The sequence below is a fragment of the Coffea eugenioides genome, chromosome 1 (assembly GCF_003713205.1).
Source record: "Coffea eugenioides isolate CCC68of chromosome 1, Ceug_1.0, whole genome shotgun sequence".
NCBI classification, from domain to species: domain Eukaryota; kingdom Viridiplantae; phylum Streptophyta; class Magnoliopsida; order Gentianales; family Rubiaceae; genus Coffea; species Coffea eugenioides.
In genome coordinates, this window is record NC_040035.1 from 14,274,462 (window position 1) to 14,300,400 (window position 25,939).

Genomic DNA, 25,939 nt, shown 5'->3' on the forward strand with positions numbered 1-25,939 from the left:
ACCATAACAAATCAAAATCCCAATAGATAGGCTAAGGAAATATTCTCTTGGAATTGTAAAGAATCATTCGTGCAGCTACAAGCCACTATATATTCAAGTAGTGGTTATATAATAAGGGTTTTGATGAGAATCATATGGAAAAGAGGACTCGTAAAACTTTACTTGAAAGTAGTTCACTTGTGGCCGAGAAAACCCTAACTTGGCCGATAAAACCCCTAATTCAAACCTCTTTATTTTGAATACGGGGTAAGTAAACATTTGGTGGTTCAAATCGAAGAGGTAACATGTTTTCGAACGGTAAAATGGTCACATTAGTTGCCTTGCGGAAATATACAAGTTTAACTAGAACTTAGCCCTCGAATCAATATTTGAAAAACCCAAATGAAATTCTCAAGGAAATACACCCAATTTGATACAAGATACATTTCCAAAACCACTTTAACTTATTCAATTTCCAAGAAAACAAACGGACGGCATGTCCCTTGTGTTTACCTATTTTCCAGCCATTAATGGCTTCATTATTTTTCTCAAATCAGTCCCAACGTGTCATATAGAATAATCCCATCCAAAAGCCATTCACTAGGCTTACAAGTCATATAAATACACAATAAATACAAAGAGCAAGCTAGAAACATTTCCGGATAAAAACAGTTTTGACATCATTTTTGCGGTTTTGGCACCAATGGTGCTACGATTATCGGATGAGGGTGCAAGACCCACCATCTCGAAGCTAAAAGACAGGGCTACAACAATGTAGAAGGCTACTCAGTCCAAATCCTAGCACAACTAGGTCAAACGTGCCAAATACTAAACCAGAATTACCAAAACAGGTTTGCAAAACACACAAAACTGTAATAAACACAACTCAGTCTATACAAGTCCAAATGCCGAAATTCCAAAGGCATAAGTTAGCTAAGACATCCAGCTACATTTCATCAGAAGACACCAACTTCAAAATCCAAACCAATGCCAGTCAAAACAACCAAATACAAACGCAGTTTTCACAGTCTGAGCAACCCAGATCAGCAATAGTAAAATCGACATATCTCTCTCTACACTAATCCAAATGACCTGAAATTTTGCAGGCACTTTAACCTCATCAATACCTACAACTTTCATGTTTTGAACAAAGTCCAATTGGGCCTCTATCTATGAGATATAAATTCGGACAGAATGAAGAACATTGAAACCTAGTCTTCCCAATTTTCCTTCCAAACCAAACTTGCTTGCAAATAACCATCATTCACACCTCCTAGCCTCATTCTATAACATTTACATTCATCATACTTGGCCACATAGACAAAATCATATGCAAACAGAAAAATCATAATTAAATAGAAAACTTCACCATACTCAACCCCAAATCAAGATATAACTCACAAAATAACATATCCAACCCTTACAATTCACAATTTAACCATTAGCAATGCAAGAGAGAACTTTCTTAATCATCTTACCTCACAACTCAAGAAGACTAGCAATTCCAAGCTTCCCCTTTAAAATCACTCCACCCAAAAGCTTTAACCTTCCAAGAAGCTCACTTGTACGGAGGGAATTTAAATTCTATCGGTGAAGTTCCAAGATTGAAGCAAAAATCAAAGATGAAGATTGAAGAGTTTTTTCTCTCTTTGCTCTCAAAGCTCACGGCTGAACAAGAAGAGAAATGAGATATTTTGGTGATCAAAAGTGATAAGAAGGAAGAAAAAACGCTGGTCAAACCAGCTGTCCTGTCACAATCCGGCCGGTTTCTGGCCGGATTCCTGGCCGGATATGAGGCAGAGACGAAACTCATTTTTTTTCAAAACTTCTCCACAATCCGGCCAACAATCCGGCCGGATTCGGTCCTTCAGCATTTTCGCAAAATTTTTCCTCTTTTCCAAGTTTGATTGCCACGCTCAATTGTACTTCTAACACGTACACATACATACAGAGCTCATACATAATTGCACATAACAACAAAGCCTTCCCGTTTTTAAAACGATTAGTGAACAATACTTCAATTAAACGGGAACAAGAGTAAACCAAAACACTTAGAAAATATGCAAGGTTTAGGGTTCTCACACTCTCCCCCCCTTAGGAAATTTCGTCCTCGAAATTTTTCTCACCTTCATTAGCCTCAGGCGAGTCAGGAACCGTTCGGTTGTCTAATGCATATGCTTTGGCCGGTACATTTGTTCGGTTCACTTTTTCTTTCGTCGGTTTTGCTTTAGTCCCATCCAGTGACTGAGTACTACCCTCACGTAGATGCCTCCTCGGACAAGTGCTCACTTGATGCTCACTGCTTCCACAAATTAGACATTTCCCCCCTTTTCGCCAACAAGCATCCTCGGTGTGGTTGGCCTTTCCACAGTAACCACAAATCAAGGGAGAGGTCACCTTTTGACTATCTTGAGAAATCTCCTTAGATCCAATTTGACTTCCTTTAATAGACCTCTCTTCCATCGCCCTTATTGTCCATGGCGGATAGGATAACTGGCTCCCCTTTTGAACTTTAGACGGCGCTGTTTCACTAAACTCTTCTAATCCACTGCCCGATGCACCTCTTTTCCGAGTTTGGGAGGCCTTTATTTGTGCCTTGGCTCTCTCGATTCGTTGAGCCTTCTCAAGGGCCTCCGTAAAGGTATTCACTTGCGCGGCTGCCAACGCCTCTTGGATGTCCAGGTTCAATCCTTGTATGAACCGCCTCACTCTTCTCGGTTCCGTAGCTACGAATTCGGAGGCAAACTTGGATAGTTTGGTGAATTTTGTTTCGTATTCAGCCACACTTAATGTCCCTTGGCGTAGTCCAATAAATTCGCCCTCCCTCCTTTCTTGGACTAAAGGTGGGAGGTACTTCTCGTTAAACTCCCTGATAAAGTTCGCCCAAGTCCATATGGTTCGTTCCCTTTCCCATTTTGCTCTAATTACGTTCCACCATGATCGAGCCGGTCCTTCAAATTGGAACACTGCGAAGTTCACTTGCCTTTGCTCGGTATAGTTTAAGGCTGTGAATATATTCACCATGGCCTCTAACCATTGCTCAGCGATATCCGGATCAGGCCCTCCAGCGAATTTTGGAGGTGCAAACTTCTGAAACCTCTCCAGAGCCTTATCTTCGCCCATCTCAGGGTTCCGGGGTTGATTCACAGGTATTTGGCCCTGTTGCTCTACTAATCTCGCCAAAATATCCGTCATTTGCTGCATTGCCGTCGCCATTTGGTCTCCGGCCTCAACTCTAGGTTCTTGTTCTTGTTCGGCGGATGTTTCCCTTTCTACTCTAGGTTCTGGGGTCCGTTTAGTTCCACGGCCTCGACCACGTCCCTGACTACGTCTCCCGTCCATATTTTTTTCCTTCCCCCTTTTTTTTTTTTTCCAAACACCTTCTGACTATCTTGAGAAATCTCCTTAGATCCAATTTGACTTCCTTTAGTAGACCTCTCTTCCATCGCCCTTATTGTCCATGGCGGATAGGATAACTGGCTCCCCTTTTGAACTTTAGACGGCGCCATTGTTTCACTAAACTCTTCTAATCCACTGCCCGATGCACCTCTTTTCCGAGTTTGGGAGGCCTTTATTTGTGCCTTGGCTCTCTCGATTCGTTGAGCCTTCTCAAGGGCCTCCGTAAAGGTATTCACTTGCGCGGCTGCCAACGCCTCTTGGATGTCCAGGTTCAATCCTTGTATGAACCGCCTCACTCTTCTCGGTTCCGTAGCTACTAATTCGGAGGCAAACTTGGATAGTTTGGTGAATTTTGTTTCGTATTCAGCCACACTTAATGTCCCTTGGCGTAGTCCAATAAATTCGTCCTCCCTCCTTTCTTGAACTAAAGGTGGGAGGTACTTCTCGTGAAATTCTCTGGTAAAGTTCGCCCAAGTCCATATGGTTCGTTCCCTTTCCCATTTTGCTCTAATTACGTTCCACCATGATCGAGCCGGTCCTTCAAATTGGAACACTGCGAAGTTCACTTGCCTTTGCTCGGTATAGTTTAAGGCTGTGAATATATTCACCATGGCCTCTAACCATTGCTCAGCGATATCCGGATCAGGCCCTCCAGCGAATTTTGGAGGTGCAAACTTCTGAAACCTCTCCAGAGCCTTATCTTCGCCCATCTCAGGGTTCTGGGGTTGATTCACAGGTATTTGGCCCTGTTGCTCTACTAATCTCGCCAAAATATCCGTCATTTGCTGCATTGCCGTCGCCATTTGGTCTCCGGCCTCAACTCTAGGTTCTTGTTCTTGTTCGGCGGATGTTTCCCTTTCTACTCTAGGTTCTGGGGTCCGTTTAGTTCCACGGCCTCGACCACGTCCCTGACTACGTCTCCCGTCCATATTTTTTTTCCTTTCCCCTTTTTTTTTTTTCTTCCAAACAGTAATGTAATAAATAAAGGCGATAAGATGACTAAGACAACAACATCGATGTACCAAGTACACAAGTAACATTTACGCACATAACACTCCATATATCAAGTCAATTACACAAGTACGTATCAGGTCAGGAAAACATTCATACGTACGAACACATCAATAGACGTCGTTTAATAAGTATGCGGGCGAATTAAACGAGGAGGTAATGGTCGTCCCAGTCTCAGCTAAGGTAGTCCCGTCCGGTCTCTCACGTCACTTACTGTTCACACTGGATATCCCTTAACCTCTGGTACTCATTCTAGTTGGACAAAGCCTGTTCATGGCCTCAAAATATAAATCTCATATACTTAACATCGTCTCAACTCTCGAGTACTCGGGTACGAGAATCCGAGATAAGATAATTCACCTCTCGAGCTGGCCAGTCCCAAGAGTAAACCATCTACAATCGGAATTCCTCCCAGACGTACCTATCTATTGTCCTTAGATACCACGAGAAAGATTTAAGGCCTATAACATTCACAGTTCAAAGCTTATGCTCCAACGAGCACTTAATCCATCATACCTATTTATCACTCAGTCCAGGCTCACTCCGCGCAGAGACCACGCGAAGCAGGCTCTGATACCAACTGTAACGGCCCCACTTCTCCCTAGGGCGTACCCCAGGGTATCGGCGGGCCGCCTGCCCAGCTCTCGCCGGGACTCAGTCAGTCACTATAAGAAAAGAGAATAAAATCCACAAAACAATCGAAATAACAATAATTCCAAACTTAAACGTAAACTTATATACATTACTGTCTCAATGGAAGTACAACTGTCAAAATATAGGTTCTCAATTCCCCATACAACTAGCCCGTGCCAAGCACTAGGGCGAGAACCTTTACAAAAGAAACCGAAGTGCTAAAACGGCTAATCTATTCGTAGCTTCCATCCTCGCACGTCTTCCCCTGCTAAGGAAAACAAAACTAAAGGGATGAGCTGGAAAGCTCAGTGAGGTTCCGTACACATAGGCAACAAGAGAAACAAATGCATGTAAACAACAATTCACGATACAAGTACAATAAAGCGATAAACACATTCATTAAAAGGATACGTGCTCACAAGGAGCCATTCGTGCATTCATTCATTCTCCTTCCATTCTCCTTCCTTCAATCATTTGAAAATACATTTTGTATAAGTAAAACCCCTCATTCATTCATTCATTTCATTCACCCCGTCCCTGGCTTTTGGCCAGGCTCCACCAACCTACAGGGTAATACTCGAGTATACCGAATCGTTCACCCAAGTTCCTAATCGCTCGACCGAGTCCGACTGGCTCGAGACGACCGGTAACAAGGGGCTATGGCCAGTTCAGCCCGAAGGCCTACATTCATGCACAATTAACATTTCAATTGCTCAATCATTAAAATTCACAATCATTTAGGCTAAGTGCGGTAAAGTACACACTCGCCTCGAAAATCGTTTTAGCAATCATTGAAAGCGTTTAACATGTTATCAATCATTCAAACAAGCCATATAATCAGGAAATATAACAAATAAGGAACACTCACCTATACACGCAAAATAACGCCCACTTCTCAATCACCACGGAAACCTAAAAGGCCACAAAGACCACATTACAATCCATCTAACATGATTTAGATGAAAACAACCAAAACCCGACTACTCGCGAGTGAACGTATAAAAGGACTTTCAAAGTGTAAAGAGGGCGTTTGGATCCGTGAATAAGAATAACCCTAATGCAATCCAAACCAAAAGGGTTATAAAATCTCTAACGAAAAACATTTAACCATAACAAATCAAAATCCCAATAGATAGGCTAAGGAAATATTCTCTTGGAATTGTAAAGAATCATTCGTGCAGCTACAAGCCACTATATATTCAAGTAGTGGTTATATAATAAGGGTTTTGATGAGAATCATATGGAAAAGAGGACTCGTAAAACTTTACTTGAAAGTAGTTCACTTGTGGCCGAGAAAACCCTAACTTGGCCGATAAAACCCCTAATTCAAACCTCTTTATTTTGAATACGGGGTAAGTAAACATTTGGTGGTTCAAATCGAAGAGGTAACATGTTTTCGAACGGTAAAATGGTCACATTAGTTGCCTTGCGGAAATATACAAGTTTAACTAGAACTTAGCCCTCGAATCAATATTTGAAAAACCCAAATGAATTCTCAAGGAAATACACCCAATTTGATACAAGATACATTTCCAACCACTTTAACTTATTCAATTTCCAAGAAAACAAACGGACGGCATGTCCCTTGTGTTTACCTATTTTCCAGCCATTAATGGCTTCATTATTTTTTTCTCAAATCAGTCCCAACGTGTCATATAGAATAATCCCATCCAAAAGCCATTCACTAGGCTTACAAGTCATATAAATACACAATAAATACAAAGAGCAAGCTAGAAACATTTCCGGATAAAAACAGTTTTGACATCATTTTTGCGGTTTTGGCACCAATGGTGCTACGATTATCGGATGAGGGTGCAAGACCCACCATCTCGAAGCTAAAAGACAGGGCTACAACAATGTAGAAGGCTACTCAGTCCAAATCCTAGCACAACTAGGTCAAACGTGCCAAATACTAAACCAGAATTACCAAAACAGGTTTGCAAAACACACAAAACTGTAATAAACACAACTCAGTCTATACAAGTCCAAATGCCGAAATTCCAAAGGCATAAGTTAGCTAAGACATCCAGCTACATTTCATCAGAAGACACCAACTTCAAAATCCAAACCAATGCCAGTCAAAACAACCAAATACAAACGCAGTTTTCACAGTCTGAGCAACCCAGATCAGCAATAGTAAAATCGACATATCTCTCTCTACACTAATCCAAATGACCTGAAATTTTGCAGGCACTTTAACCTCATCAATACCTACAACTTTCATGTTTTGAACAAAGTCCAATTGGGCCTCTATCTATGAGATATAAATTCGGACAGAATGAAGAACATTGAAACCTAGTCTTCCCAATTTTCCTTCCAAACCAAACTTGCTTGCAAATAACCATCATTCACACCTCCTAGCCTCATTCTATAACATTTACATTCATCATACTTGGCCACATAGACAAAATCATATGCAAACAGAAAAATCATAATTAAATAGAAAACTTCACCATACTCAACCCCAAATCAAGATATAACTCACAAAATAACATATCCAACCCTTACAATTCACAATTTAACCATTAGCAATGCAAGAGAGAACTTTCTTAATCATCTTACCTCACAACTCAAGAAGACTAGCAATTCCAAGCTTCCCCTTTAAAATCACTCCACCCAAAAGCTTTAACCTTCCAAGAAGCTCACTTGTACGGAGGGAATTTAAATTCTATCGGTGAAGTTCCAAGATTGAAGCAAAAATCAAAGATGAAGATTGAAGAGTTTTTTCTCTCTTTGCTCTCAAAGCTCACGGCTGAACAAGAAGAGAAATGAGATATTTTGGTGATCAAAAGTGATAAGAAGGAAGAAAAAACGCTGGTCAAACCAGCTGTCCTGTCACAATCCGGCCGGTTTCTGGCCGGATTCCTGGCCGGATATGAGGCAGAGACGAAACTCATTTTTTTTCAAAACTTCTCCACAATCCGGCCAACAATCCGGCCGGATTCGGTCCTTCAGCATTTTCGCAAAATTTTTCCTCTTTTCCAAGTTTGATTGCCACGCTCAATTGTACTTCTAACACGTACACATACATACAGAGCTCATACATAATTGCACATAACAACAAAGCCTTCCCGTTTTTAAAACGATTAGTGAACAATACTTCAATTAAACGGGAACAAGAGTAAACCAAAACACTTAGAAAATATGCAAGGTTTAGGGTTCTCACACTCTCCCCCCCTTAGGAAATTTCGTCCTCGAAATTTTTCTCACCTTCATTAGCCTCAGGCGAGTCAGGAACCGTTCGGTTGTCTAATGCATATGCTTTGGCCGGTACATTTGTTCGGTTCACTTTTTCTTTCGTCGGTTTTGCTTTAGTCCCATCCAGTGACTGAGTACTACCCTCACGTAGATGCCTCCTCGGACAAGTGCTCACTTGATGCTCACTGCTTCCACAAATTAGACATTTCCCCCCTTTTCGCCAACAAGCATCCTCGGTGTGGTTGGCCTTTCCACAGTAACCACAAATCAAGGGAGAGGTCACCTTTTGACTATCTTGAGAAATCTCCTTAGATCCAATTTGACTTCCTTTAATAGACCTCTCTTCCATCGCCCTTATTGTCCATGGCGGATAGGATAACTGGCTCCCCTTTTGAACTTTAGACGGCGCTGTTTCACTAAACTCTTCTAATCCACTGCCCGATGCACCTCTTTTCCGAGTTTGGGAGGCCTTTATTTGTGCCTTGGCTCTCTCGATTCGTTGAGCCTTCTCAAGGGCCTCCGTAAAGGTATTCACTTGCGCGGCTGCCAACGCCTCTTGGATGTCCAGGTTCAATCCTTGTATGAACCGCCTCACTCTTCTCGGTTCCGTAGCTACGAATTCGGAGGCAAACTTGGATAGTTTGGTGAATTTTGTTTCGTATTCAGCCACACTTAATGTCCCTTGGCGTAGTCCAATAAATTCGCCCTCCCTCCTTTCTTGGACTAAAGGTGGGAGGTACTTCTCGTTAAACTCCCTGATAAAGTTCGCCCAGGTCCATACGGTTTGCTCTCTTTCCCACTTTGCTCTAATTACGTTCCACCATGCTCGGGCCGGTCCTTCAAATTGAAACACTGCAAAATTCACTTGTCTCTGTTCTGTGTAGTTCAAAGCTGTGAAAATGTTAACCATAGCCTCTAACCATTGCTCGGCTATGTCCGGATCAGGTCCTCCAAGGAATTTCGGAGGATTAAATTTCTGAAATCTCTCAAGGGCCCGATCATCTCCTATTTCAGGGTTCTGGGGTTGATTTACAGGTACTTGACCTTGTTGATCCACCAACCGCGCTAAAATATTTGCCATTTGTTGAATTGCCGTCGCCATTTGGTCTCCGGCCTCAACTCTAGGTTCTTGTTCTTGTTCGGCGGATGTTTCCCTTTCTACTCTAGGTTCTGGGGTCCGTTTAGTTCCACGGCCTCGACCACGTCCCTGACTACGTCTCCCGTCCATATTTTTTCTTCCTTTTCTTTTTTTTTTTTCAAAAGTAATTTAATAAATAAAGGCGATAAGATGACTAAAGCAACAAAATCGAGGTACCAAGTACACAAGTAACATATTTGCACATAGCACTCCATATATCAAATCAATTACACAAGTACGTAACAAGTCAGGAAAACATTCATACACACAATTACAGCAATGGACGTCATATACTAAGAATATACGGGCGAATTAAACGAGGATGTGATGTGTCGTCCCAGTTTCAGCTAAGGTAACCCCGTCCGGTCTCTCACGTCACTTACTGTTCACACTGGATATCCCTTAACCTCTGGTCACTCATTCTAGTTGGACAAAGCCTGTTCATGGCCTCAAAATATAAATCTCATATACTTAACATCGTCTCAACTCTCGAGTACTCGGGTACGAGAATCCGAGATAAGATAATTCACCTCTCGAGCTGGCCAGTCCCAAGAGTAAACCATCTACAATCGGAATTCCTCCCAGACGTACCTATCTATTGTCCTTAGATACCACGAGAAAGATTTAAGGCCTATAACATTCACAGTTCAAAGCTTATGCTCCAACGAGCACTTAATCCATCATACCTATTTATCACTCAGTCCAGGCTCACTCCGCGCAGAGACCACGCGAAGCAGGCTCTGATACCAACTGTAACGGCCCCACTTCTCCCTAGGGCGTACCCCAGGGTATCGGCGGGCCGCCTGCCCAGCTCTCGCCGGGACTCAGTCAGTCACTATAAGAAAAGAGAATAAAATCCACAAAACAATCGAAATAACAATAATTCCAAACTTAAACGTAAACTTATATACATTACTGTCTCAATGGAAGTACAACTGTCAAAATATAGGTTCTCAATTCCCCATACAACTAGCCCGTGCCAAGCACTAGGGTGAGAACCTTTACAAAAGAAACCGAAGTGCTAAAACGGCTAATCTATTCGTAGCTTCCATCCTCGCACGTCTTCCCCTGCTAAGGAAAACAAAACTAAAGGGATGAGCTGGAAAGCTCAGTGAGGTTCCGTACACATAGGCAACAAGAGAAACAAATGCATGTAAACAACAATTCACGATACAAGTACAATAAAGCGATAAACACATTCATTAAAAGGATACGTGCTCACAAGGAGCCATTCATGCATTCATTCATTCTCCTTCCATTCTCCTTCCTTCAATCATTTGAAAATACATTTTGTATAAGTAAAACCCCTCATTCATTCATTCATTTCATTCACCCCGTCCCTGGCTTTTGGCCAGGCTCCACCAACCTACAGGGTAATACTCGAGTATACCGAATCGTTCACCCAAGTTCCTAATCGCTCGACCGAGTCCGACTGGCTCGAGACGACCGGTAACAAGGGGCTATGGCCAGTTCAGCCCGAAGGCCTACATTCATGCACAATTAACATTTCAATTGCTCAATCATTAAAATTCACAATCATTTAGGCTAAGTGCGGTAAAGTACACACTCGCCTCGAAAATCGTTTTAGCAATCATTGAAAGCGTTTAACATGTTATCAATCATTCAAACAAGCCATATAATCAGGAAATATAACAAATAAGGAACACTCACCTATACACGCAAAATAACGCCCACTTCTCAATCACCACGGAAACCTAAAAGGCCACAAAGACCACATTACAATCCATCTAACATGATTTAGATGAAAACAACCAAAACCCGACTACTCGCGAGTGAACGTATAAAAGGACTTTCAAAGTGTAAAGAGGGCGTTTGGATCCGTGAATAAGAATAACCCTAATGCAATCCAAACCAAAAGGGTTATAAAATCTCTAACGAAAAACATTTAACCATAACAAATCAAAATCCCAATAGATAGGCTAAGGAAATATTCTCTTGGAATTGTAAAGAATCATTCGTGCAGCTACAAGCCACTATATATTCAAGTAGTGGTTATATAATAAGGGTTTTGATGAGAATCATATGGAAAAGAGGACTCGTAAAACTTTACTTGAAAGTAGTTCACTTGTGGCCGAGAAAACCCTAACTTGGCCGATAAAACCCCTAATTCAAACCTCTTTATTTTGAATACGGGGTAAGTAAACATTTGGTGGTTCAAATCGAAGAGGTAACATGTTTTCGAACGGTAAAATGGTCACATTAGTTGCCTTGCGGAAATATACAAGTTTAACTAGAACTTAGCCCTCGAATCAATATTTGAAAAACCCAAATGAATTCTCAAGGAAATACACCCAATTTGATACAAGATACATTTCCAACCACTTTAACTTATTCAATTTCCAAGAAAACAAACGGACGGCATGTCCCTTGTGTTTACCTATTTTCCAGCCATTAATGGCTTCATTATTTTTTTCTCAAATCAGTCCCAACGTGTCATATAGAATAATCCCATCCAAAAGCCATTCACTAGGCTTACAAGTCATATAAATACACAATAAATACAAAGAGCAAGCTAGAAACATTTCCGGATAAAAACAGTTTTGACATCATTTTTGCGGTTTTGGCACCAATGGTGCTACGATTATCGGATGAGGGTGCAAGACCCACCATCTCGAAGCTAAAAGACAGGGCTACAACAATGTAGAAGGCTACTCAGTCCAAATCCTAGCACAACTAGGTCAAACGTGCCAAATACTAAACCAGAATTACCAAAACAGGTTTGCAAAACACACAAAACTGTAATAAACACAACTCAGTCTATACAAGTCCAAATGCCGAAATTCCAAAGGCATAAGTTAGCTAAGACATCCAGCTACATTTCATCAGAAGACACCAACTTCAAAATCCAAACCAATGCCAGTCAAAACAACCAAATACAAACGCAGTTTTCACAGTCTGAGCAACCCAGATCAGCAATAGTAAAATCGACATATCTCTCTCTACACTAATCCAAATGACCTGAAATTTTGCAGGCACTTTAACCTCATCAATACCTACAACTTTCATGTTTTGAACAAAGTCCAATTGGGCCTCTATCTATGAGATATAAATTCGGACAGAATGAAGAACATTGAAACCTAGTCTTCCCAATTTTCCTTCCAAACCAAACTTGCTTGCAAATAACCATCATTCACACCTCCTAGCCTCATTCTATAACATTTACATTCATCATACTTGGCCACATAGACAAAATCATATGCAAACAGAAAAATCATAATTAAATAGAAAACTTCACCATACTCAACCCCAAATCAAGATATAACTCACAAAATAACATATCCAACCCTTACAATTCACAATTTAACCATTAGCAATGCAAGAGAGAACTTTCTTAATCATCTTACCTCACAACTCAAGAAGACTAGCAATTCCAAGCTTCCCCTTTAAAATCACTCCACCCAAAAGCTTTAACCTTCCAAGAAGCTCACTTGTACGGAGGGAATTTAAATTCTATCGGTGAAGTTCCAAGATTGAAGCAAAAATCAAAGATGAAGATTGAAGAGTTTTTTCTCTCTTTGCTCTCAAAGCTCACGGCTGAACAAGAAGAGAAATGAGATATTTTGGTGATCAAAAGTGATAAGAAGGAAGAAAAAACGCTGGTCAAACCAGCTGTCCTGTCACAATCCGGCCGGTTTCTGGCCGGATTCCTGGCCGGATATGAGGCAGAGACGAAACTCATTTTTTTCAAAACTTCTCCACAATCCGGCCAACAATCCGGCCAAGAACTGGCCGGATTTCCGGCCGGATTCGGTCCTTCAGCATTTTCGCAAAATTTTTCCTCTTTTCCAAGTTTGATTGCCACGCTCAATTGTACTTCTAACACGTACACATACATACAGAGCTCATACATAATTGCACATAACAACAAAGCCTTCCCGTTTTTAAAACGATTAGTGAACAATACTTCAATTAAACGGGAACAAGAGTAAACCAAAACACTTAGAAAATATGCAAGGTTTAGGGTTCTCACAGCCACCTTTCGGCGACATCCGGATGGGGCCCCCCAATGAACTTCGGTGGGGCAAACTTCTGGAATCTCTCAAGAGCCCTGTCGTCGCTCTCCACGTGGTTGCCAGGGTTTCCAGGGTTAGGATTGGGGTTTTGACCCTGTTGCTGCACTACTTGTGCTAGTAAGTTGGTCATTTGCTGCATGGCAGCAGCTATTTGAACGTTGGGGTCAACCCTAGGGTCAGGGTTAGGTCCAGATGAGATTTTCCCAGCGCCCCTGTCTGACGTGGGTTGCCTAATTCCCCGCCCACGGCCTCGTCCACTACGAGTGCCCTCCATTGATGTAAGTCAATCTAAGGTCGAGGCGCAAAGATAATATTAAAGATAATTATAGGCATAAGCAAGTAACAAGAGGTACACACAGATCAAAAGCATATATACATAACACAACTGTACCGAACCAGTCACACAGTAGCAGTCAATTAGATACAAATATGAAAAATCCATGAAAGTAGCGGGGTCATCCAAAAGTACTATAGACAAACTAGGGCACAAGTACAAAATAACTAACGAAAAGCTATTTCCCTTCTAGGCCTCCATCTCTAATCTACGAGAATGCCCCAATTTATATCTTAATCCAGGTAAATCATGCTTACTAACATCCGAACAAACCACACGAAATTCCATAGAATCACATTTCTAGTTCGCTCAAGTCCTTTCTAACCTAGGCTCTCATCTCTTTCATATCCGGGCGCAAGAATCCCATCTAAGATAATTCACAATTCGAGCCGGCCGGTCCCAAGCTTAAATCATCCATATTAAAGATTCCTACCCGACATACATACCTAACTTCCTCAAGTCCCATGATAAAGATCTTTACACTTATGACATGCACGGTTCATAGCTTATGCTCAAAAGAGCACTTATACCTTTCGACGCATTCACGAAAGCAGGACTATAACACCACTTGGCCCAAGCTCACTCCACGCAGAGACCAAGCGAAGTGGCTCTGATACCACCTGTGACAGCCCCACCTTCCCCTAAAGCAAACCAAAGAGGTTAGCGGACTGCCTGCCCAACTCTCGCCAGGACTAACGGTGCAGTTAAACAAGACCTAAAACGTTCCGAAAAAATAAAAGCACGCTCAAACAAGTCAAAATCGTAAAATAGCCAAACGAAAATCAAAAATCGTCGATGAATAGTGGGTGCCATGTCATATAACTCGGAAGGACACATAAACAGGGTTAAACAGTATTATACACATATGTTTATAATTTACAAAACAAAAGAAAGATAATTGGATCAAAATACATTTAGGGTTATTCCAACTATCGAGGAGCTTTATAAAATATATTAAAACTAGCTCAACTCGTGCTTCAAAACATCATAGTCCCCAAAAGTGGTTCCCTGTAAGGAAAACAAAGACAACAGAAAGGGGTGAGCTTACGCTCAATGAGGTACCAATCATATAGGGGTAAAATCATGGCCTTTCACGTTAACTAGTCAGATACATATACCAGATATAAAGGAAAGCAGTTAGACACAGTGATTCAAAGGGAAAGGATACAGGTGGCTCTCAGGAGCCAGATTTCCATTTGCAGTACTTGATCCGAACCCGTTGACTCACCGTCAACGTACATAGAACCAACATATCCGAAGACCCTACTTTACATCAATTTCCGTCCACCAAACATACCCCTACCGGGCCCGAACTCCATTCAGGAACAGTAATGGTAATCCTCGAGTATACCGGAATCGAGAGTCTCAATACCCAAAGATTCCCAAAACAGACTACCGTGGTTCGTTATCTAATCGACCAGGCCCTTGCCGGCCCGACTTGAGTAACTAGCCACAGGTGTTGAGCTCAGAGGTCACAGAAAGGTCATTGGATACCAGCCTCCAAACGACGTCCGAACAGACTCAAATACAGTTAACAGATTATACACAGTAAATAGGCATATGGATAGACAAGAGAACGAGTGTGATAAAGTACACTCTCGTCTCAAACAGAATAAACAGATAGTGCAATCATTTAAATCGCAGATGGCAAGGGCAGAAACCAAGTTAAGCAGCAAATGAGGGGAGTGGTACACTCACCGGTTCAAGTACAGATACTTCAAAAGTTTTCACTTCATACTGGCTTTAATCGCCAAGAAACCCTAAAATCATCAAAGTAAAACAATTGAAGGTTTAACATCCAAAATCGAGTAAACGGAATGCACAAGTGAGGCTCGACTACATGTTGTACGCCTTTCCAGGTTAAGTACTAGTACAAAAGAATAACATATGACTTTTGAGCAAAAAGATAACAGTTGGTCCTAGGGTAACAAACAACCCCTAAAACCCTTCATTTATACTAAGATCAACTCAATTGAAGGAATCGCGTAGCCCTAAAATTTTGGGCAGCATGCCCTCTGTATTTACCTATTTTTCCAGCCACTTATGGCTTCATTATTTTCCTCAATCAATCCCAAAGTCATACGCAATATAAATTCATCACAACAGCCATTCAATAGGCTCAAAGTCATTCAACTACAAGATTTAGCTAGGAAAATGACCGGAAATGAGCTTTAAGCTAAGGAACCAAAAAGGCCGATTCACCGTTACTTAGCGTATCGGACATAACCGAAACTACGCTTATCAGATTGAAACGCAAGTTATACCGTTTTGAAGCTAAGACAGAGGGCTATAACTTTGATGAAGACTACATAGTCCAGTTCTCACCCTAACTAGGTCAAATTTACCAAAACAACCCCAAATTTTTCAGTTCGAAACTCACTGTGAAATTCAACTAGCAGTCCTGATTCATTCAATCATATCTCAGAACACACAACTCCGATTCAGGTAATTCCAAAGCCATTTGAAAGATAAGATTCAAGGCTATAATTCTTAATAAGACATTGACAACCAAATCAGTAGTATTCCCGGTCAAACTAACCAATTAGAGAAGCTGATTATCAGTTTCGGACAGAAACAGGGCTGCAGGGGTATTTTGGTATTTTCATAGGCTACGTTGCTCCAATTGGGATGAAATTTTGTAGACAACTATAAAACATCATTATCTACAACTTTCATGTTTTAATCCAAGGCTAATTAGGCCTCTAACTAGGAGAAACAGTACCGGGCAGAATGGGGTTAATTGAAACCCTAATTCCGAAATTTCCTTTCAAAGCGGAAATTTTCCGCAAATAGCTACAATTTACGCACTATAGCTTCATTCTAAACCATTCCCAACCATCATCCATGACCAACCAATACTAAACATATAAAAACAGAAAAAATAATGGATAAATATAAAATTCACCAATTTCTACCAAAAGTCAAGAAATAACACCTCAAACCATCTCTTTAACTCACATAAGCCACTAATTACACATTATTGAGAAGAAAAGAGAGGTTCCTTAGCTACTCACCTTACCAACTCAAGAAAGGAAGCACTTAGCACCTTGGTCTCCCAAACCACTTCACAACCAACCTTAATACCACTAAACTAAGAGATTTTATGGAGGAAATCCAAGTTTAATCGGTTGAACTTGAGGATTGAGCAAGATTAGAAGCAAGAAATTTGGGAGTTTTCTCATCTTTTCCCCTTGAAGATAGCCGGCCAAGAAGCTTGCAAATGAATATGTTTTTTGGGTAATTTTTAATTTAATTGGTAAAGTAGTGAATAGTGGTCAAAGTCAAGAATCAACCACCAAGTGACACTTGTCACTACCATTAATGCATAGCTATCCTTTTGTCTCTCCAACTCTCATCCATTGGGTATCCTCTAATTATCTCTTAACACCTGCTAAACTAAACCCGGTATCCAACACTTAACCTAACTGGCCGAATTTTACCGAACTTTCCGCACTAACGGGTCCCACGTCCGGTATACGCTCTTAATTTCTCAAAAACTAACCGATACTAGAAAAATCATTTAAAAACTATATTTACTCATAAAAATTATTTTTAAAATTTTTCGAATAAAGAAAATGTGAAAAAACGTGCAATTAAAAGAAAATAAAACCTGGAAATTAAGAAAATTACAGGTCCTCACAAAAGTCCTGAAGGCTAAGTATATGAAAGAGAATGGCTGGCTAGGGCAACAGCCACCTAACAATGCTTCTTGGTGTTGGAAAAGCGTGCACAAAGGGGGAGAACTACTTCAACAGGGGCTATGGAAGAGAGTGGAAGGTCAATAAGGATTTGGCATGATAGATGGATACCTGGCTTGGTCGATGGAAGAGTGTCCACGGTAAAACCAATAGGTTGCCAGCTATAGTTTGTTAATGAACTAATAGAGGGAGGAAAGTGGAAGAAAGATCTCTTGCAGCACTGGTTTAACGTAGATGATATGGATCATATAACCAATATCCCCTTTAGTTTATATGATAGAAAAGACAGATTGTTCTGGAACTATAGCAAGTCTGGGGTTTACACTATGAAGACAGGATATGTTGTTGCAAAGGGGCAAAGTGAAAGTATGAACCGAAGCCTAGCACATGATCCGGAAACCAGCTGGGAAATTAGAAAGCATACAGTGTGGAAAAAATTGTGGGGCTTGAATGTCAAGGTGAAACTGAAACACTTTTTATGGAGATGTATGCAAAATGGACTGGCCACTAATGAAGCTCTCTACAAGAGATTAGGGAACGGTAACAAGATATGTCACTGTTGTGGAGAGGAAATTGAAACCATTGAGCACATTTTCTTCTTCTGCCCAAAAGCTCAAGTGGTATGGAAGTTAGCTCCTGTAAGGTGGGAGGGCTTAGTTGCACTACAAAGTAACTTGTGGAGATGGTGGGAAGCTGTGATACAATCAGCAAGGGAGTCTGAAGGAGTAAACAGAATCAAGCTTACGGTGAACATCTTATGGCAAATCTAGAAAGCTAGAAACAAGTTAACATTCCAGAGTGAGATTGTGGATGCAAAAGTAATAGTAGACAAAGCTCAACAAGAATGGATCGAGTATGAGGCAGCAAATGAATCAGACACAAGAGCAAAGTTATCTCTAGAAATGGAGGGACGGGTCCAACAGCGATGGGAGCCTCCTAAGGAAGGAACAATGATGATCAACACAGATGCTGCAATTTCAACTAAAATGGTCAGATCAGGATTGGAGATCATAGCAAGGAACTGGCATGGGGTGATAGTGAAAGCTAAGGGAATCACTGAGAGAAGGAAAGGGGAAGCAGCCACAGAGGAAACTCTAGCAATCAGAGGTGCGCTGGAAATGGCTCAAGATGCAGGATAGACAAATATAGAAATCCAATCTGACTGCAAGTATGTTGTGAGCCTCATCAATACGGACAATGTTCAGGAATGTAGACTACAAACAATCCTGGAAGACATTAATGTCCCGAAGAAGAACTTTGAAAGTTGCATTTTCTCTTTTGTTCCCAGAACTGCTAATAGTTGTAGCATGCAATGGCTCAATTTGCAGTCAAGGCAACTAGAAATATTGAATAGGAAGGTTCATTCCCAACTTGGCTATCAGTATTAGCTAGAAAAGATATGGGGGTAGTTACCCCTTTTTGTAATTAGCTCTTGTATTATCAAGTGTTAATATCTATAAAAATGTTATCGTTTGTCAAAAAAAAAAGTATGGGTTGTTTACTTTCATTTAAATGCTTTAGTTTTTCAATTTCATGTTTGTTTCCATCTCTTATGATCATTTGTTAATTAAAGTGGTACCTTAATCATTGTCTTTATGTGTTGGAGGGTAGAAAGAGAGAAACTTCATTTCATTAGATCACCAATTCAAGGAAGGTATACTCTACACTTTATTTTAATTTTACTTGATCCTATATGCCCAATGTGACTTTATGTGCGTAATTGCATGCCTTTTGAATGTTTTTATTACATTTATTTATTTAGTCACTTTAATTGTTTTGATTTAGTATGTTTATTTTAATTTAATGTTTGATTATTTAAGAGGCATTTAAATGCCCAATTGTAATAGTTAGGGGGTTCAAGATATGTATTTAGATAGAATATGTAATAGTTAGGTATTTATTTTATCATTTATTTCATTCCTTCCCCCCTTTAGATTGTAGTTAGGGCCCCCAAGTTTAATAGTTAGGTCTTTATTTGTTTTATTTGCTTTGTGTGTTTACGTGTTACTCGCTTTCTTAGGGTCTTGCATCTAGATATCATGCTTATGTGCTATGTGCTATATGTGATTTATGTGTTTATTTGTTTTTATTATACTTATATGATTTGCTTAGTTATAATGAATGTATGACGTCGCCACACTAGTCCAATGCTAATTGTGGCCCCTTTTCTCGATTTCTCGTTAGTCCAATACTAGTGAGAACTTGTAAACATGGGCTAGTCCAACGCTAGCCCTTCAGGGGCCATCCACGAGCTAGATCATGTTTGTGTGACAAATCACTATATTTCATGCATATTTTCTACTTTTTAGGATCCTTACCATTCTTGCATGATATTTCCCCCCTATATATCCCTTATCCCTATGTGCGACACATGGCATGTAGGCTAGCATTCCATTTAAGAAAATTAGAACTAAGTTAAATCATTTGCTTGATTAGATAGGAGAAATACCTTTCGAATATGGGATATGGATGAATATGGCTTTCTAGGCTTAACACACTCGTATTCCCTCTATAAAAGGGAAATTAAGGTCACGAATATTAGTTCCCCACACCCATTATAGTGCATTCTCTTAAGTCATGTATATTTGTATATTATTATTTTCTTTCTTTTCGAGCCTCATTTGTTGCAAACTTAGTGGCCTCTTCAAGGAGTCACTTGTGGGCATCGCAATTAATGCGAATTGCACCAATCAAGCTTTGAAGAGACATCTTGACCTTTCCGATAGCCATTAGGTCTAGATTTATATTCATATAGTAACATCAAGATGTGATAAGTTTTTAGGTTAAATTAAGAAACTTTTTTGACTAAATCACGCAACTAACTCTGTCTAGATTGAAAGGGTACCTTGGATTTTATCCTTGCCTTCCCTTTCTTCAAATGTGACTCCTAAACACTTTTCTTTGATTTTCGAAAACTTAGAGTTGTTTAAAAAGGGGTTTTCTCTACTTTTTTATTTAAAATTTAATTTTGGGTGACTTGGTACACCTTAATTCAATACCAAGTGGCGACTCCTATTTTTCATTAAAAACCCTTTTTAAACTATTATTTTGGGCCAAAATCGTCGCACTTTAAGCCCTATTTTAGGCCCTGTTTCTTTTTCATATTCACTAAAAATAAAAAATCCATTTTTAATCAAAACTAATCAAAAATTCATTTTCATAAACTCGTAATCTTATTTTTTTCTTTTAAAAAATGGGCCGCGACAGCTTGGCGACTCCACTGGGGACTTTAGAATGTCCGAGCATCTAATTTAGTCAATCATTTTCTTTTTCTAACCTTTTTATACATCACATTTGGAGGTTTTAGGTTGCATCTTTTTTTTTTCCTTTTCCTTTTCCTCCTTTTTAGGATTTTTGCATATTCACACGCACAATCGTCTCTTAATATCCGTGTATGTGATCATTCGTTTGTTTACTTTCATTTATTTGTATTTATGTATCGCGCTTGCATCTTGGGGAGGGTAGCTATCTTAGAACCTTCAATCGCATTTGATGGTATTATAATCCCTCCTCTCAAAAGAAAGCACCTCATACGTGCATACATTACTTTTACCCTATTTTTTCTTTCTCGTGGGTGCTTCCCACATTTTCTTATAGGATTAGGATTGATTTCCTTAGGTAGGAGAATGATGTGATCTACGCCCATAGCGATGCCTAAGGGATCACTCAAGCCACCGACCGAAAGCCTTGGGATTAATGACCCTTCGCCTCTTGGTCTAAAGGTTTGGGAGCCTGAAACCTTATTGAATTTAGATGCATTAGTAAGCCAAACCTCATGCATCCATATTAGAAATACCCTAGGATAGAGTCAACCTTACCCAATTAGGAACACTAAGCACGATAGGAGGGATTTCACCCCTCTTTCCTTATTTTTCTTTTGCATTTAATATCATTTAATTGCCACAACGTGTTATGTGTTGAACTAACATTTCCTTGTTTTGTCGTCTTTTGCATTCACAAACACTAGAAAATACGAGATCTGGCGTGATCTTCTTTTAGAATCTATCCTCTTAGATAGGCTATTGCACGTTTAAAATTTTGATGTATTGCATTTGTAGATTAATAATTGTACATCATTTTAGGCCTACCCTAGCATACAAAAGGTTCCTTTAGGTCATGTTTTCATTCCAAGGTAATGTATGTGAGAACCCTGAAAATGCATATAAAAATAACATTTCATATGTCATTTGCACTCCTTTTATTCATTAATAATTTTTAGCATTACTTTTACTTGTTTGCAATTAAGTACGAAAAAACACGTTTATGTGAAAATTAATATAATTTTTCTAAGTTATGAAATTTCTTGGTTTCGCTAGACTAAGTTAAGACATTTAGAGCTAGATTAAATTTTTATTCTTTTTCGTATTAACATAAAATGTTAGATTTATATATTAAGGTCAAACTTGATTTTAATAGTTTAATTAATCAAGCAAGATCGTTAAGCGTTATTAGGAACCTTAATACTAACGTGCAACCGATAAATATTCGATATAAAGGGTTTAAGTACACCAGTGTATAATTAGACTTTCAAACCACATTTGGGGACAATTTTCGGAGCTAAGTTAGAACCATGGATTTAAGTGGATAAAAGGAGGAGAAGTGAAAAGACTAAACTACCCTCACAATGTCACACAATTACCCACGACCATAACCATTCTCTGCTCAGCCAAACAGCTCCTCGGACAACATGATCATCCACCACCCAGCCGGCCAACCGCATTCTTCTCCATTTCAACACACCACCACCCTAGCTGACCAACCGGCACCTTCACCACTGCAGCACACCATCTCTGCCGACACTCAACCATCCTCAAAACCGCAGCACCACTTCACAATCCCATTCCATAACCTCTGCACACTTCCTACATCAGATAACACTCCACCATTTCCTTGTTATCATCGACCGAGAGTGAGGAAGGAAGCTGAGAGTGCGGTTCCATTTCTGGTTCTATCCGCAAACATTGAGGCTAGAGTGAAGGCAGAGAGAAACCGTGAGCAAGCTCCACCCATTCTGCACCACCATTTCACTCCACTTCACGACTGTAACATCCACCAGCTGCAACCAGAATCTGCTTCGTGCGTGAGAGCCGAGAGGAAGGGAAACTTTTCAAACTTTCTGTCCGAGAACTTAGCTTGCTGTGAGGTGACTTCTGAGCTCCACTTAAACTGGTTAAGAGGTTGATTAAGCTTTGCATTTGACAGTGAGCATGGATAAGTTAGAAAATTCTAATGGACTTAAAATCTGGCCACATTTGGGCCACCGGGGATGATCGTTTAAATTCTGGAAATTTTGGCTGAAAGATGTTGTTATTGAAATCGATTTCTAAACTAAAAATGTTAATCAGTGGCTAAGCTTCTGCATGTTGAACTTGAGCATCTAAATCCACGTATAATCCAAGGAAAATCCGGAAAAACTAAGATCAAAGCTGCTGGAAATCTGGATTATGCAAACTGCCGAGAGTTGATTTTGTAATTTTAATTAACTGGAGTAATCTGAGCATACAATGGTGACTAACTAACTGAATCTTGGATGATTATTATGATCAGGGCCATGCATGATAATTTATATGATTGGATGATGAACTAAGGAGCTTAGAAAATTCTGTTTTGAATGAATATGATTTTGCCGAGAGAATGGATTGGAAATGCAACTGAAAATTTCTGAAATCTTGAATTTTGAAATATAATTTGCAATCTGTCTTATGGTGATGATTTGAGTTGATATAGGCGAATAGCCAGTTAACAACATGTTAATTAAAGCTTGCATGAGGTCAAGTAGCTCGGCTAACCAAGAGAATAAAATGGAAGCAGAAAATTAGTTCATGAATGATCATCCGAGACTAGTTGTTATAATTTCTGGATTTGTGTTAGATGTGTGTAATTGTAGTTTGAATTTGGAAACCTTTACTAGCTAACTACGTGTTTGCATGTCCTAATAGAGTACCAAAAATTCTGTTTTAACCAAAGAAAATTCTGTTTAGAACCATTGTTATTGCTAGAATTTCTTTGTGAAACGCTGTGAACTTGAACTTGGAATTTTTTAAGTGGTTCCTGGAATTTTTTTCCTTGGGATGTTAGGAACTCGAAATGCATGACAAAATGTACATGTAATCTGTGAAAGCTATTTGGCAATGAGTCATTTGATATTTTGAAAGATTTAACCAAAAACATGGATATACAACTGCTGGAAATTTTCCTTGTGATCGCCAAAGTTTGAGTTAAAAATTCCAGCTTGATTGTGAAACTTTCTTTGAATTTATAATGGTTGAAATTGTCTAGAAAATGTGGCGCTAAATTCTACTAGAGTTGTTTGGATGGTTAGACTAAAAGCCTTGTGGTTTAAAAAAAAAAGAGAAAAAGGAGTTTTTCCACATGTGATCAAGAGCTTCCAGATTTTCGGAACTTCTGACCAGTCTAGGCAAAATGCATATATCTTGGTGTAGGAAAATCCGATTGAGGTGCCGTCAGTGGCATATGAAAATAGGCTCATGGGCCTTTGTTCTGTAGAAATTCTATATTTTTTCCGCCATGTGTACTGCTATTCGTGACTCCTCAAAGTAGACTGCCTGGTATGAATGTCTGATTTCCTTGTGAAACTAAAGTTGGATTTGGACTGAGATTTTAGCTTACTTGTGGTTTAAATTCTTGGCTAAATTGTGGTTGGGAGTGATTGATGTTGTCCAGGGCTAATGATTGATGAAGCCCTTGGCCATTGAAATGATTTTATAAAGTATTATTGAATGATGGAAATTAATTGCTGGAATGTCTTGGGGCTTTACTTTTATTTCTATTTGCTTATGATGGGTTTGCTGAAACCAAGTGCTAATGATTGATGAAGCCTTGGTTGATCATTTTATTTTATTCAGAAATGCACTTGTTGAAATCTAGGGCTAATGATTGACGAAGCTCTAGTAATTTGCTATGTGATTTTGTCATATTTTGATCCATAATATGACTTCAAAACGGAGTCGGAGCTGTGGAAGTCGTTTCGACCTTGCGAACTCGAGTAGCTGCGATCAAAATTTATCAAAAATATTTTCCAGCTAGTATTAAATTATAAAAACTTCATATCTAGGGTTTTGCCTAAAACTTTCCAACTCGATAAATTTCTTTAGCTCAAATTAGCCTTGATAGCTATAGTAAATAAGTTAAATAGTTTTTGGAAACTCTAAGCATTATTTTAATTCTTTTCTTTCCTTAAGCCTTGCACTTGTATAGTTAACTATAGGAAAAGTTCCAAAACACAAGCTTTACCAATTTTTAGTGAAAAGCTTGGGAGACTTGCTCGGCAAGAAACCCTATTCTAGGAAAAATAGTTTTAAGAATAATTTTTGCAAAAGCCGTAACTTTAGAGAAATGTTCAAAGTAACCTTCTAACTTTGATATTGAGAAGTTTGTCGACTTGTTTCTAGCAAATAATACTAGTTACCCTTTCCTAAGGAAAACTATAAGGAACATTTCTTATACTTTTGTCAAGCTTCAATCTAAATAGATTTTTGAAATCTCTTGAGAAAGTAAACTAGTATTATATTAAATAAATTCTTATACGAATAAGTTTAAAAACTAAATAGAAACTTATAGTTTCAAAATTTGGGTTTTAGGATATCGCGAGGACGCGGAATTCGATTCCCAACCTGAGATCTGAACTCCACTCTTGGTGAGTGTCCCTGCCTGTTCTTTTCCTACCTGAATTAAGTGCTTTCTTGATTTGATATGTGATAAATTGCAAAACGAGTTTTGATCCATCGAAGTGAGCAGTGTGTACTTTATCGCACTAGCCGTTCGAGTGGTGACTTGTGTGAATCATTTTTCTCGTGAATCCTTGAATCTAAAAGTAGTTACGTCGTTGGGTGAATCCCTCGGCACTTGAATCGAACTACAAAAACGTCGTTGGGTGAATCCCTCGACAAATTATCTACGGGTATATCTCGAGTATACTGCGTCCTTAGTCGATGTTCGGGCCCGGGACCGGGGTATGAATGGTGACGGGTTAGGATTAAAATGAGTGGATCTACATGGACTATAAGTAGTGAGAGTTGACGGAGGGTCAACTACGATGAATGGCGATCAAGCGAGGAAAATGGCTCCTGAGAGCCCCTGTATCCTACCTTGTGCTGTTACACGCTTTCTTAATTGTTTAACTTGTTTAAGTTATTATTCGCTGTTTGAATTATGTGACTGCATGTTTTGGGGCACCACTGAGCTTTAGCTCACCCCACGTTTATTTGTTTTCCTTACAGGTCTGGAAGTTGAAAGAATTTAAGCTACTTTTATTTCCTATGGTTGTACTTGAATAATTTGAATGTAATTCCCGGTTTGTAATGAATTCTACGTTAAGTACTGTATCTTTTCATTTTGGATTGCCACTTGAAGCTGGAAAAGTGTAATCTCTAATTCTATTACTCAATTTGTATGTTTGTATTAGTATAGTATATCCTTATCTATTGCGAGCGTCGCTGGAAGTATTTAAGAACCGTCGATTGGCTAAGTTATATACTGTTATCTCTGAAGTTAA

The 25,939-nt window shown here is 39.6% G+C and overlaps 1 protein-coding gene across 1 annotated transcript; it reads left to right on the forward strand.

Annotated features, from left to right (window-relative positions):
• The first annotated feature begins 17,663 nt into the window (after positions 1–17,663).
• Positions 17,664–18,563, forward strand: LOC113768334. The gene is made up of 2 exons (XM_027312649.1): positions 17,664–18,149; positions 18,195–18,563. Exons 1-2 carry the CDS (start codon positions 17,664–17,666, stop codon positions 18,561–18,563), a joined length of 855 nt encoding a protein of 284 aa, XP_027168450.1.
• The last annotated feature ends 7,376 nt before the right edge of the window (positions 18,564–25,939 follow it).

Coding starts and splice junctions, on each gene's coding strand:
- LOC113768334 (XM_027312649.1), top strand. CDS start 17,664: ATGGATCATATAACCAATATCCCCTTTAGTTTATATGATAGAAAAGAC. Junction 18,150..18,194: donor CAGCAAGGGAGTCTGAAGGA/GTAAACAGAATC, acceptor TGGCAAATCTAG/AAAGCTAGAAACAAGTTAAC.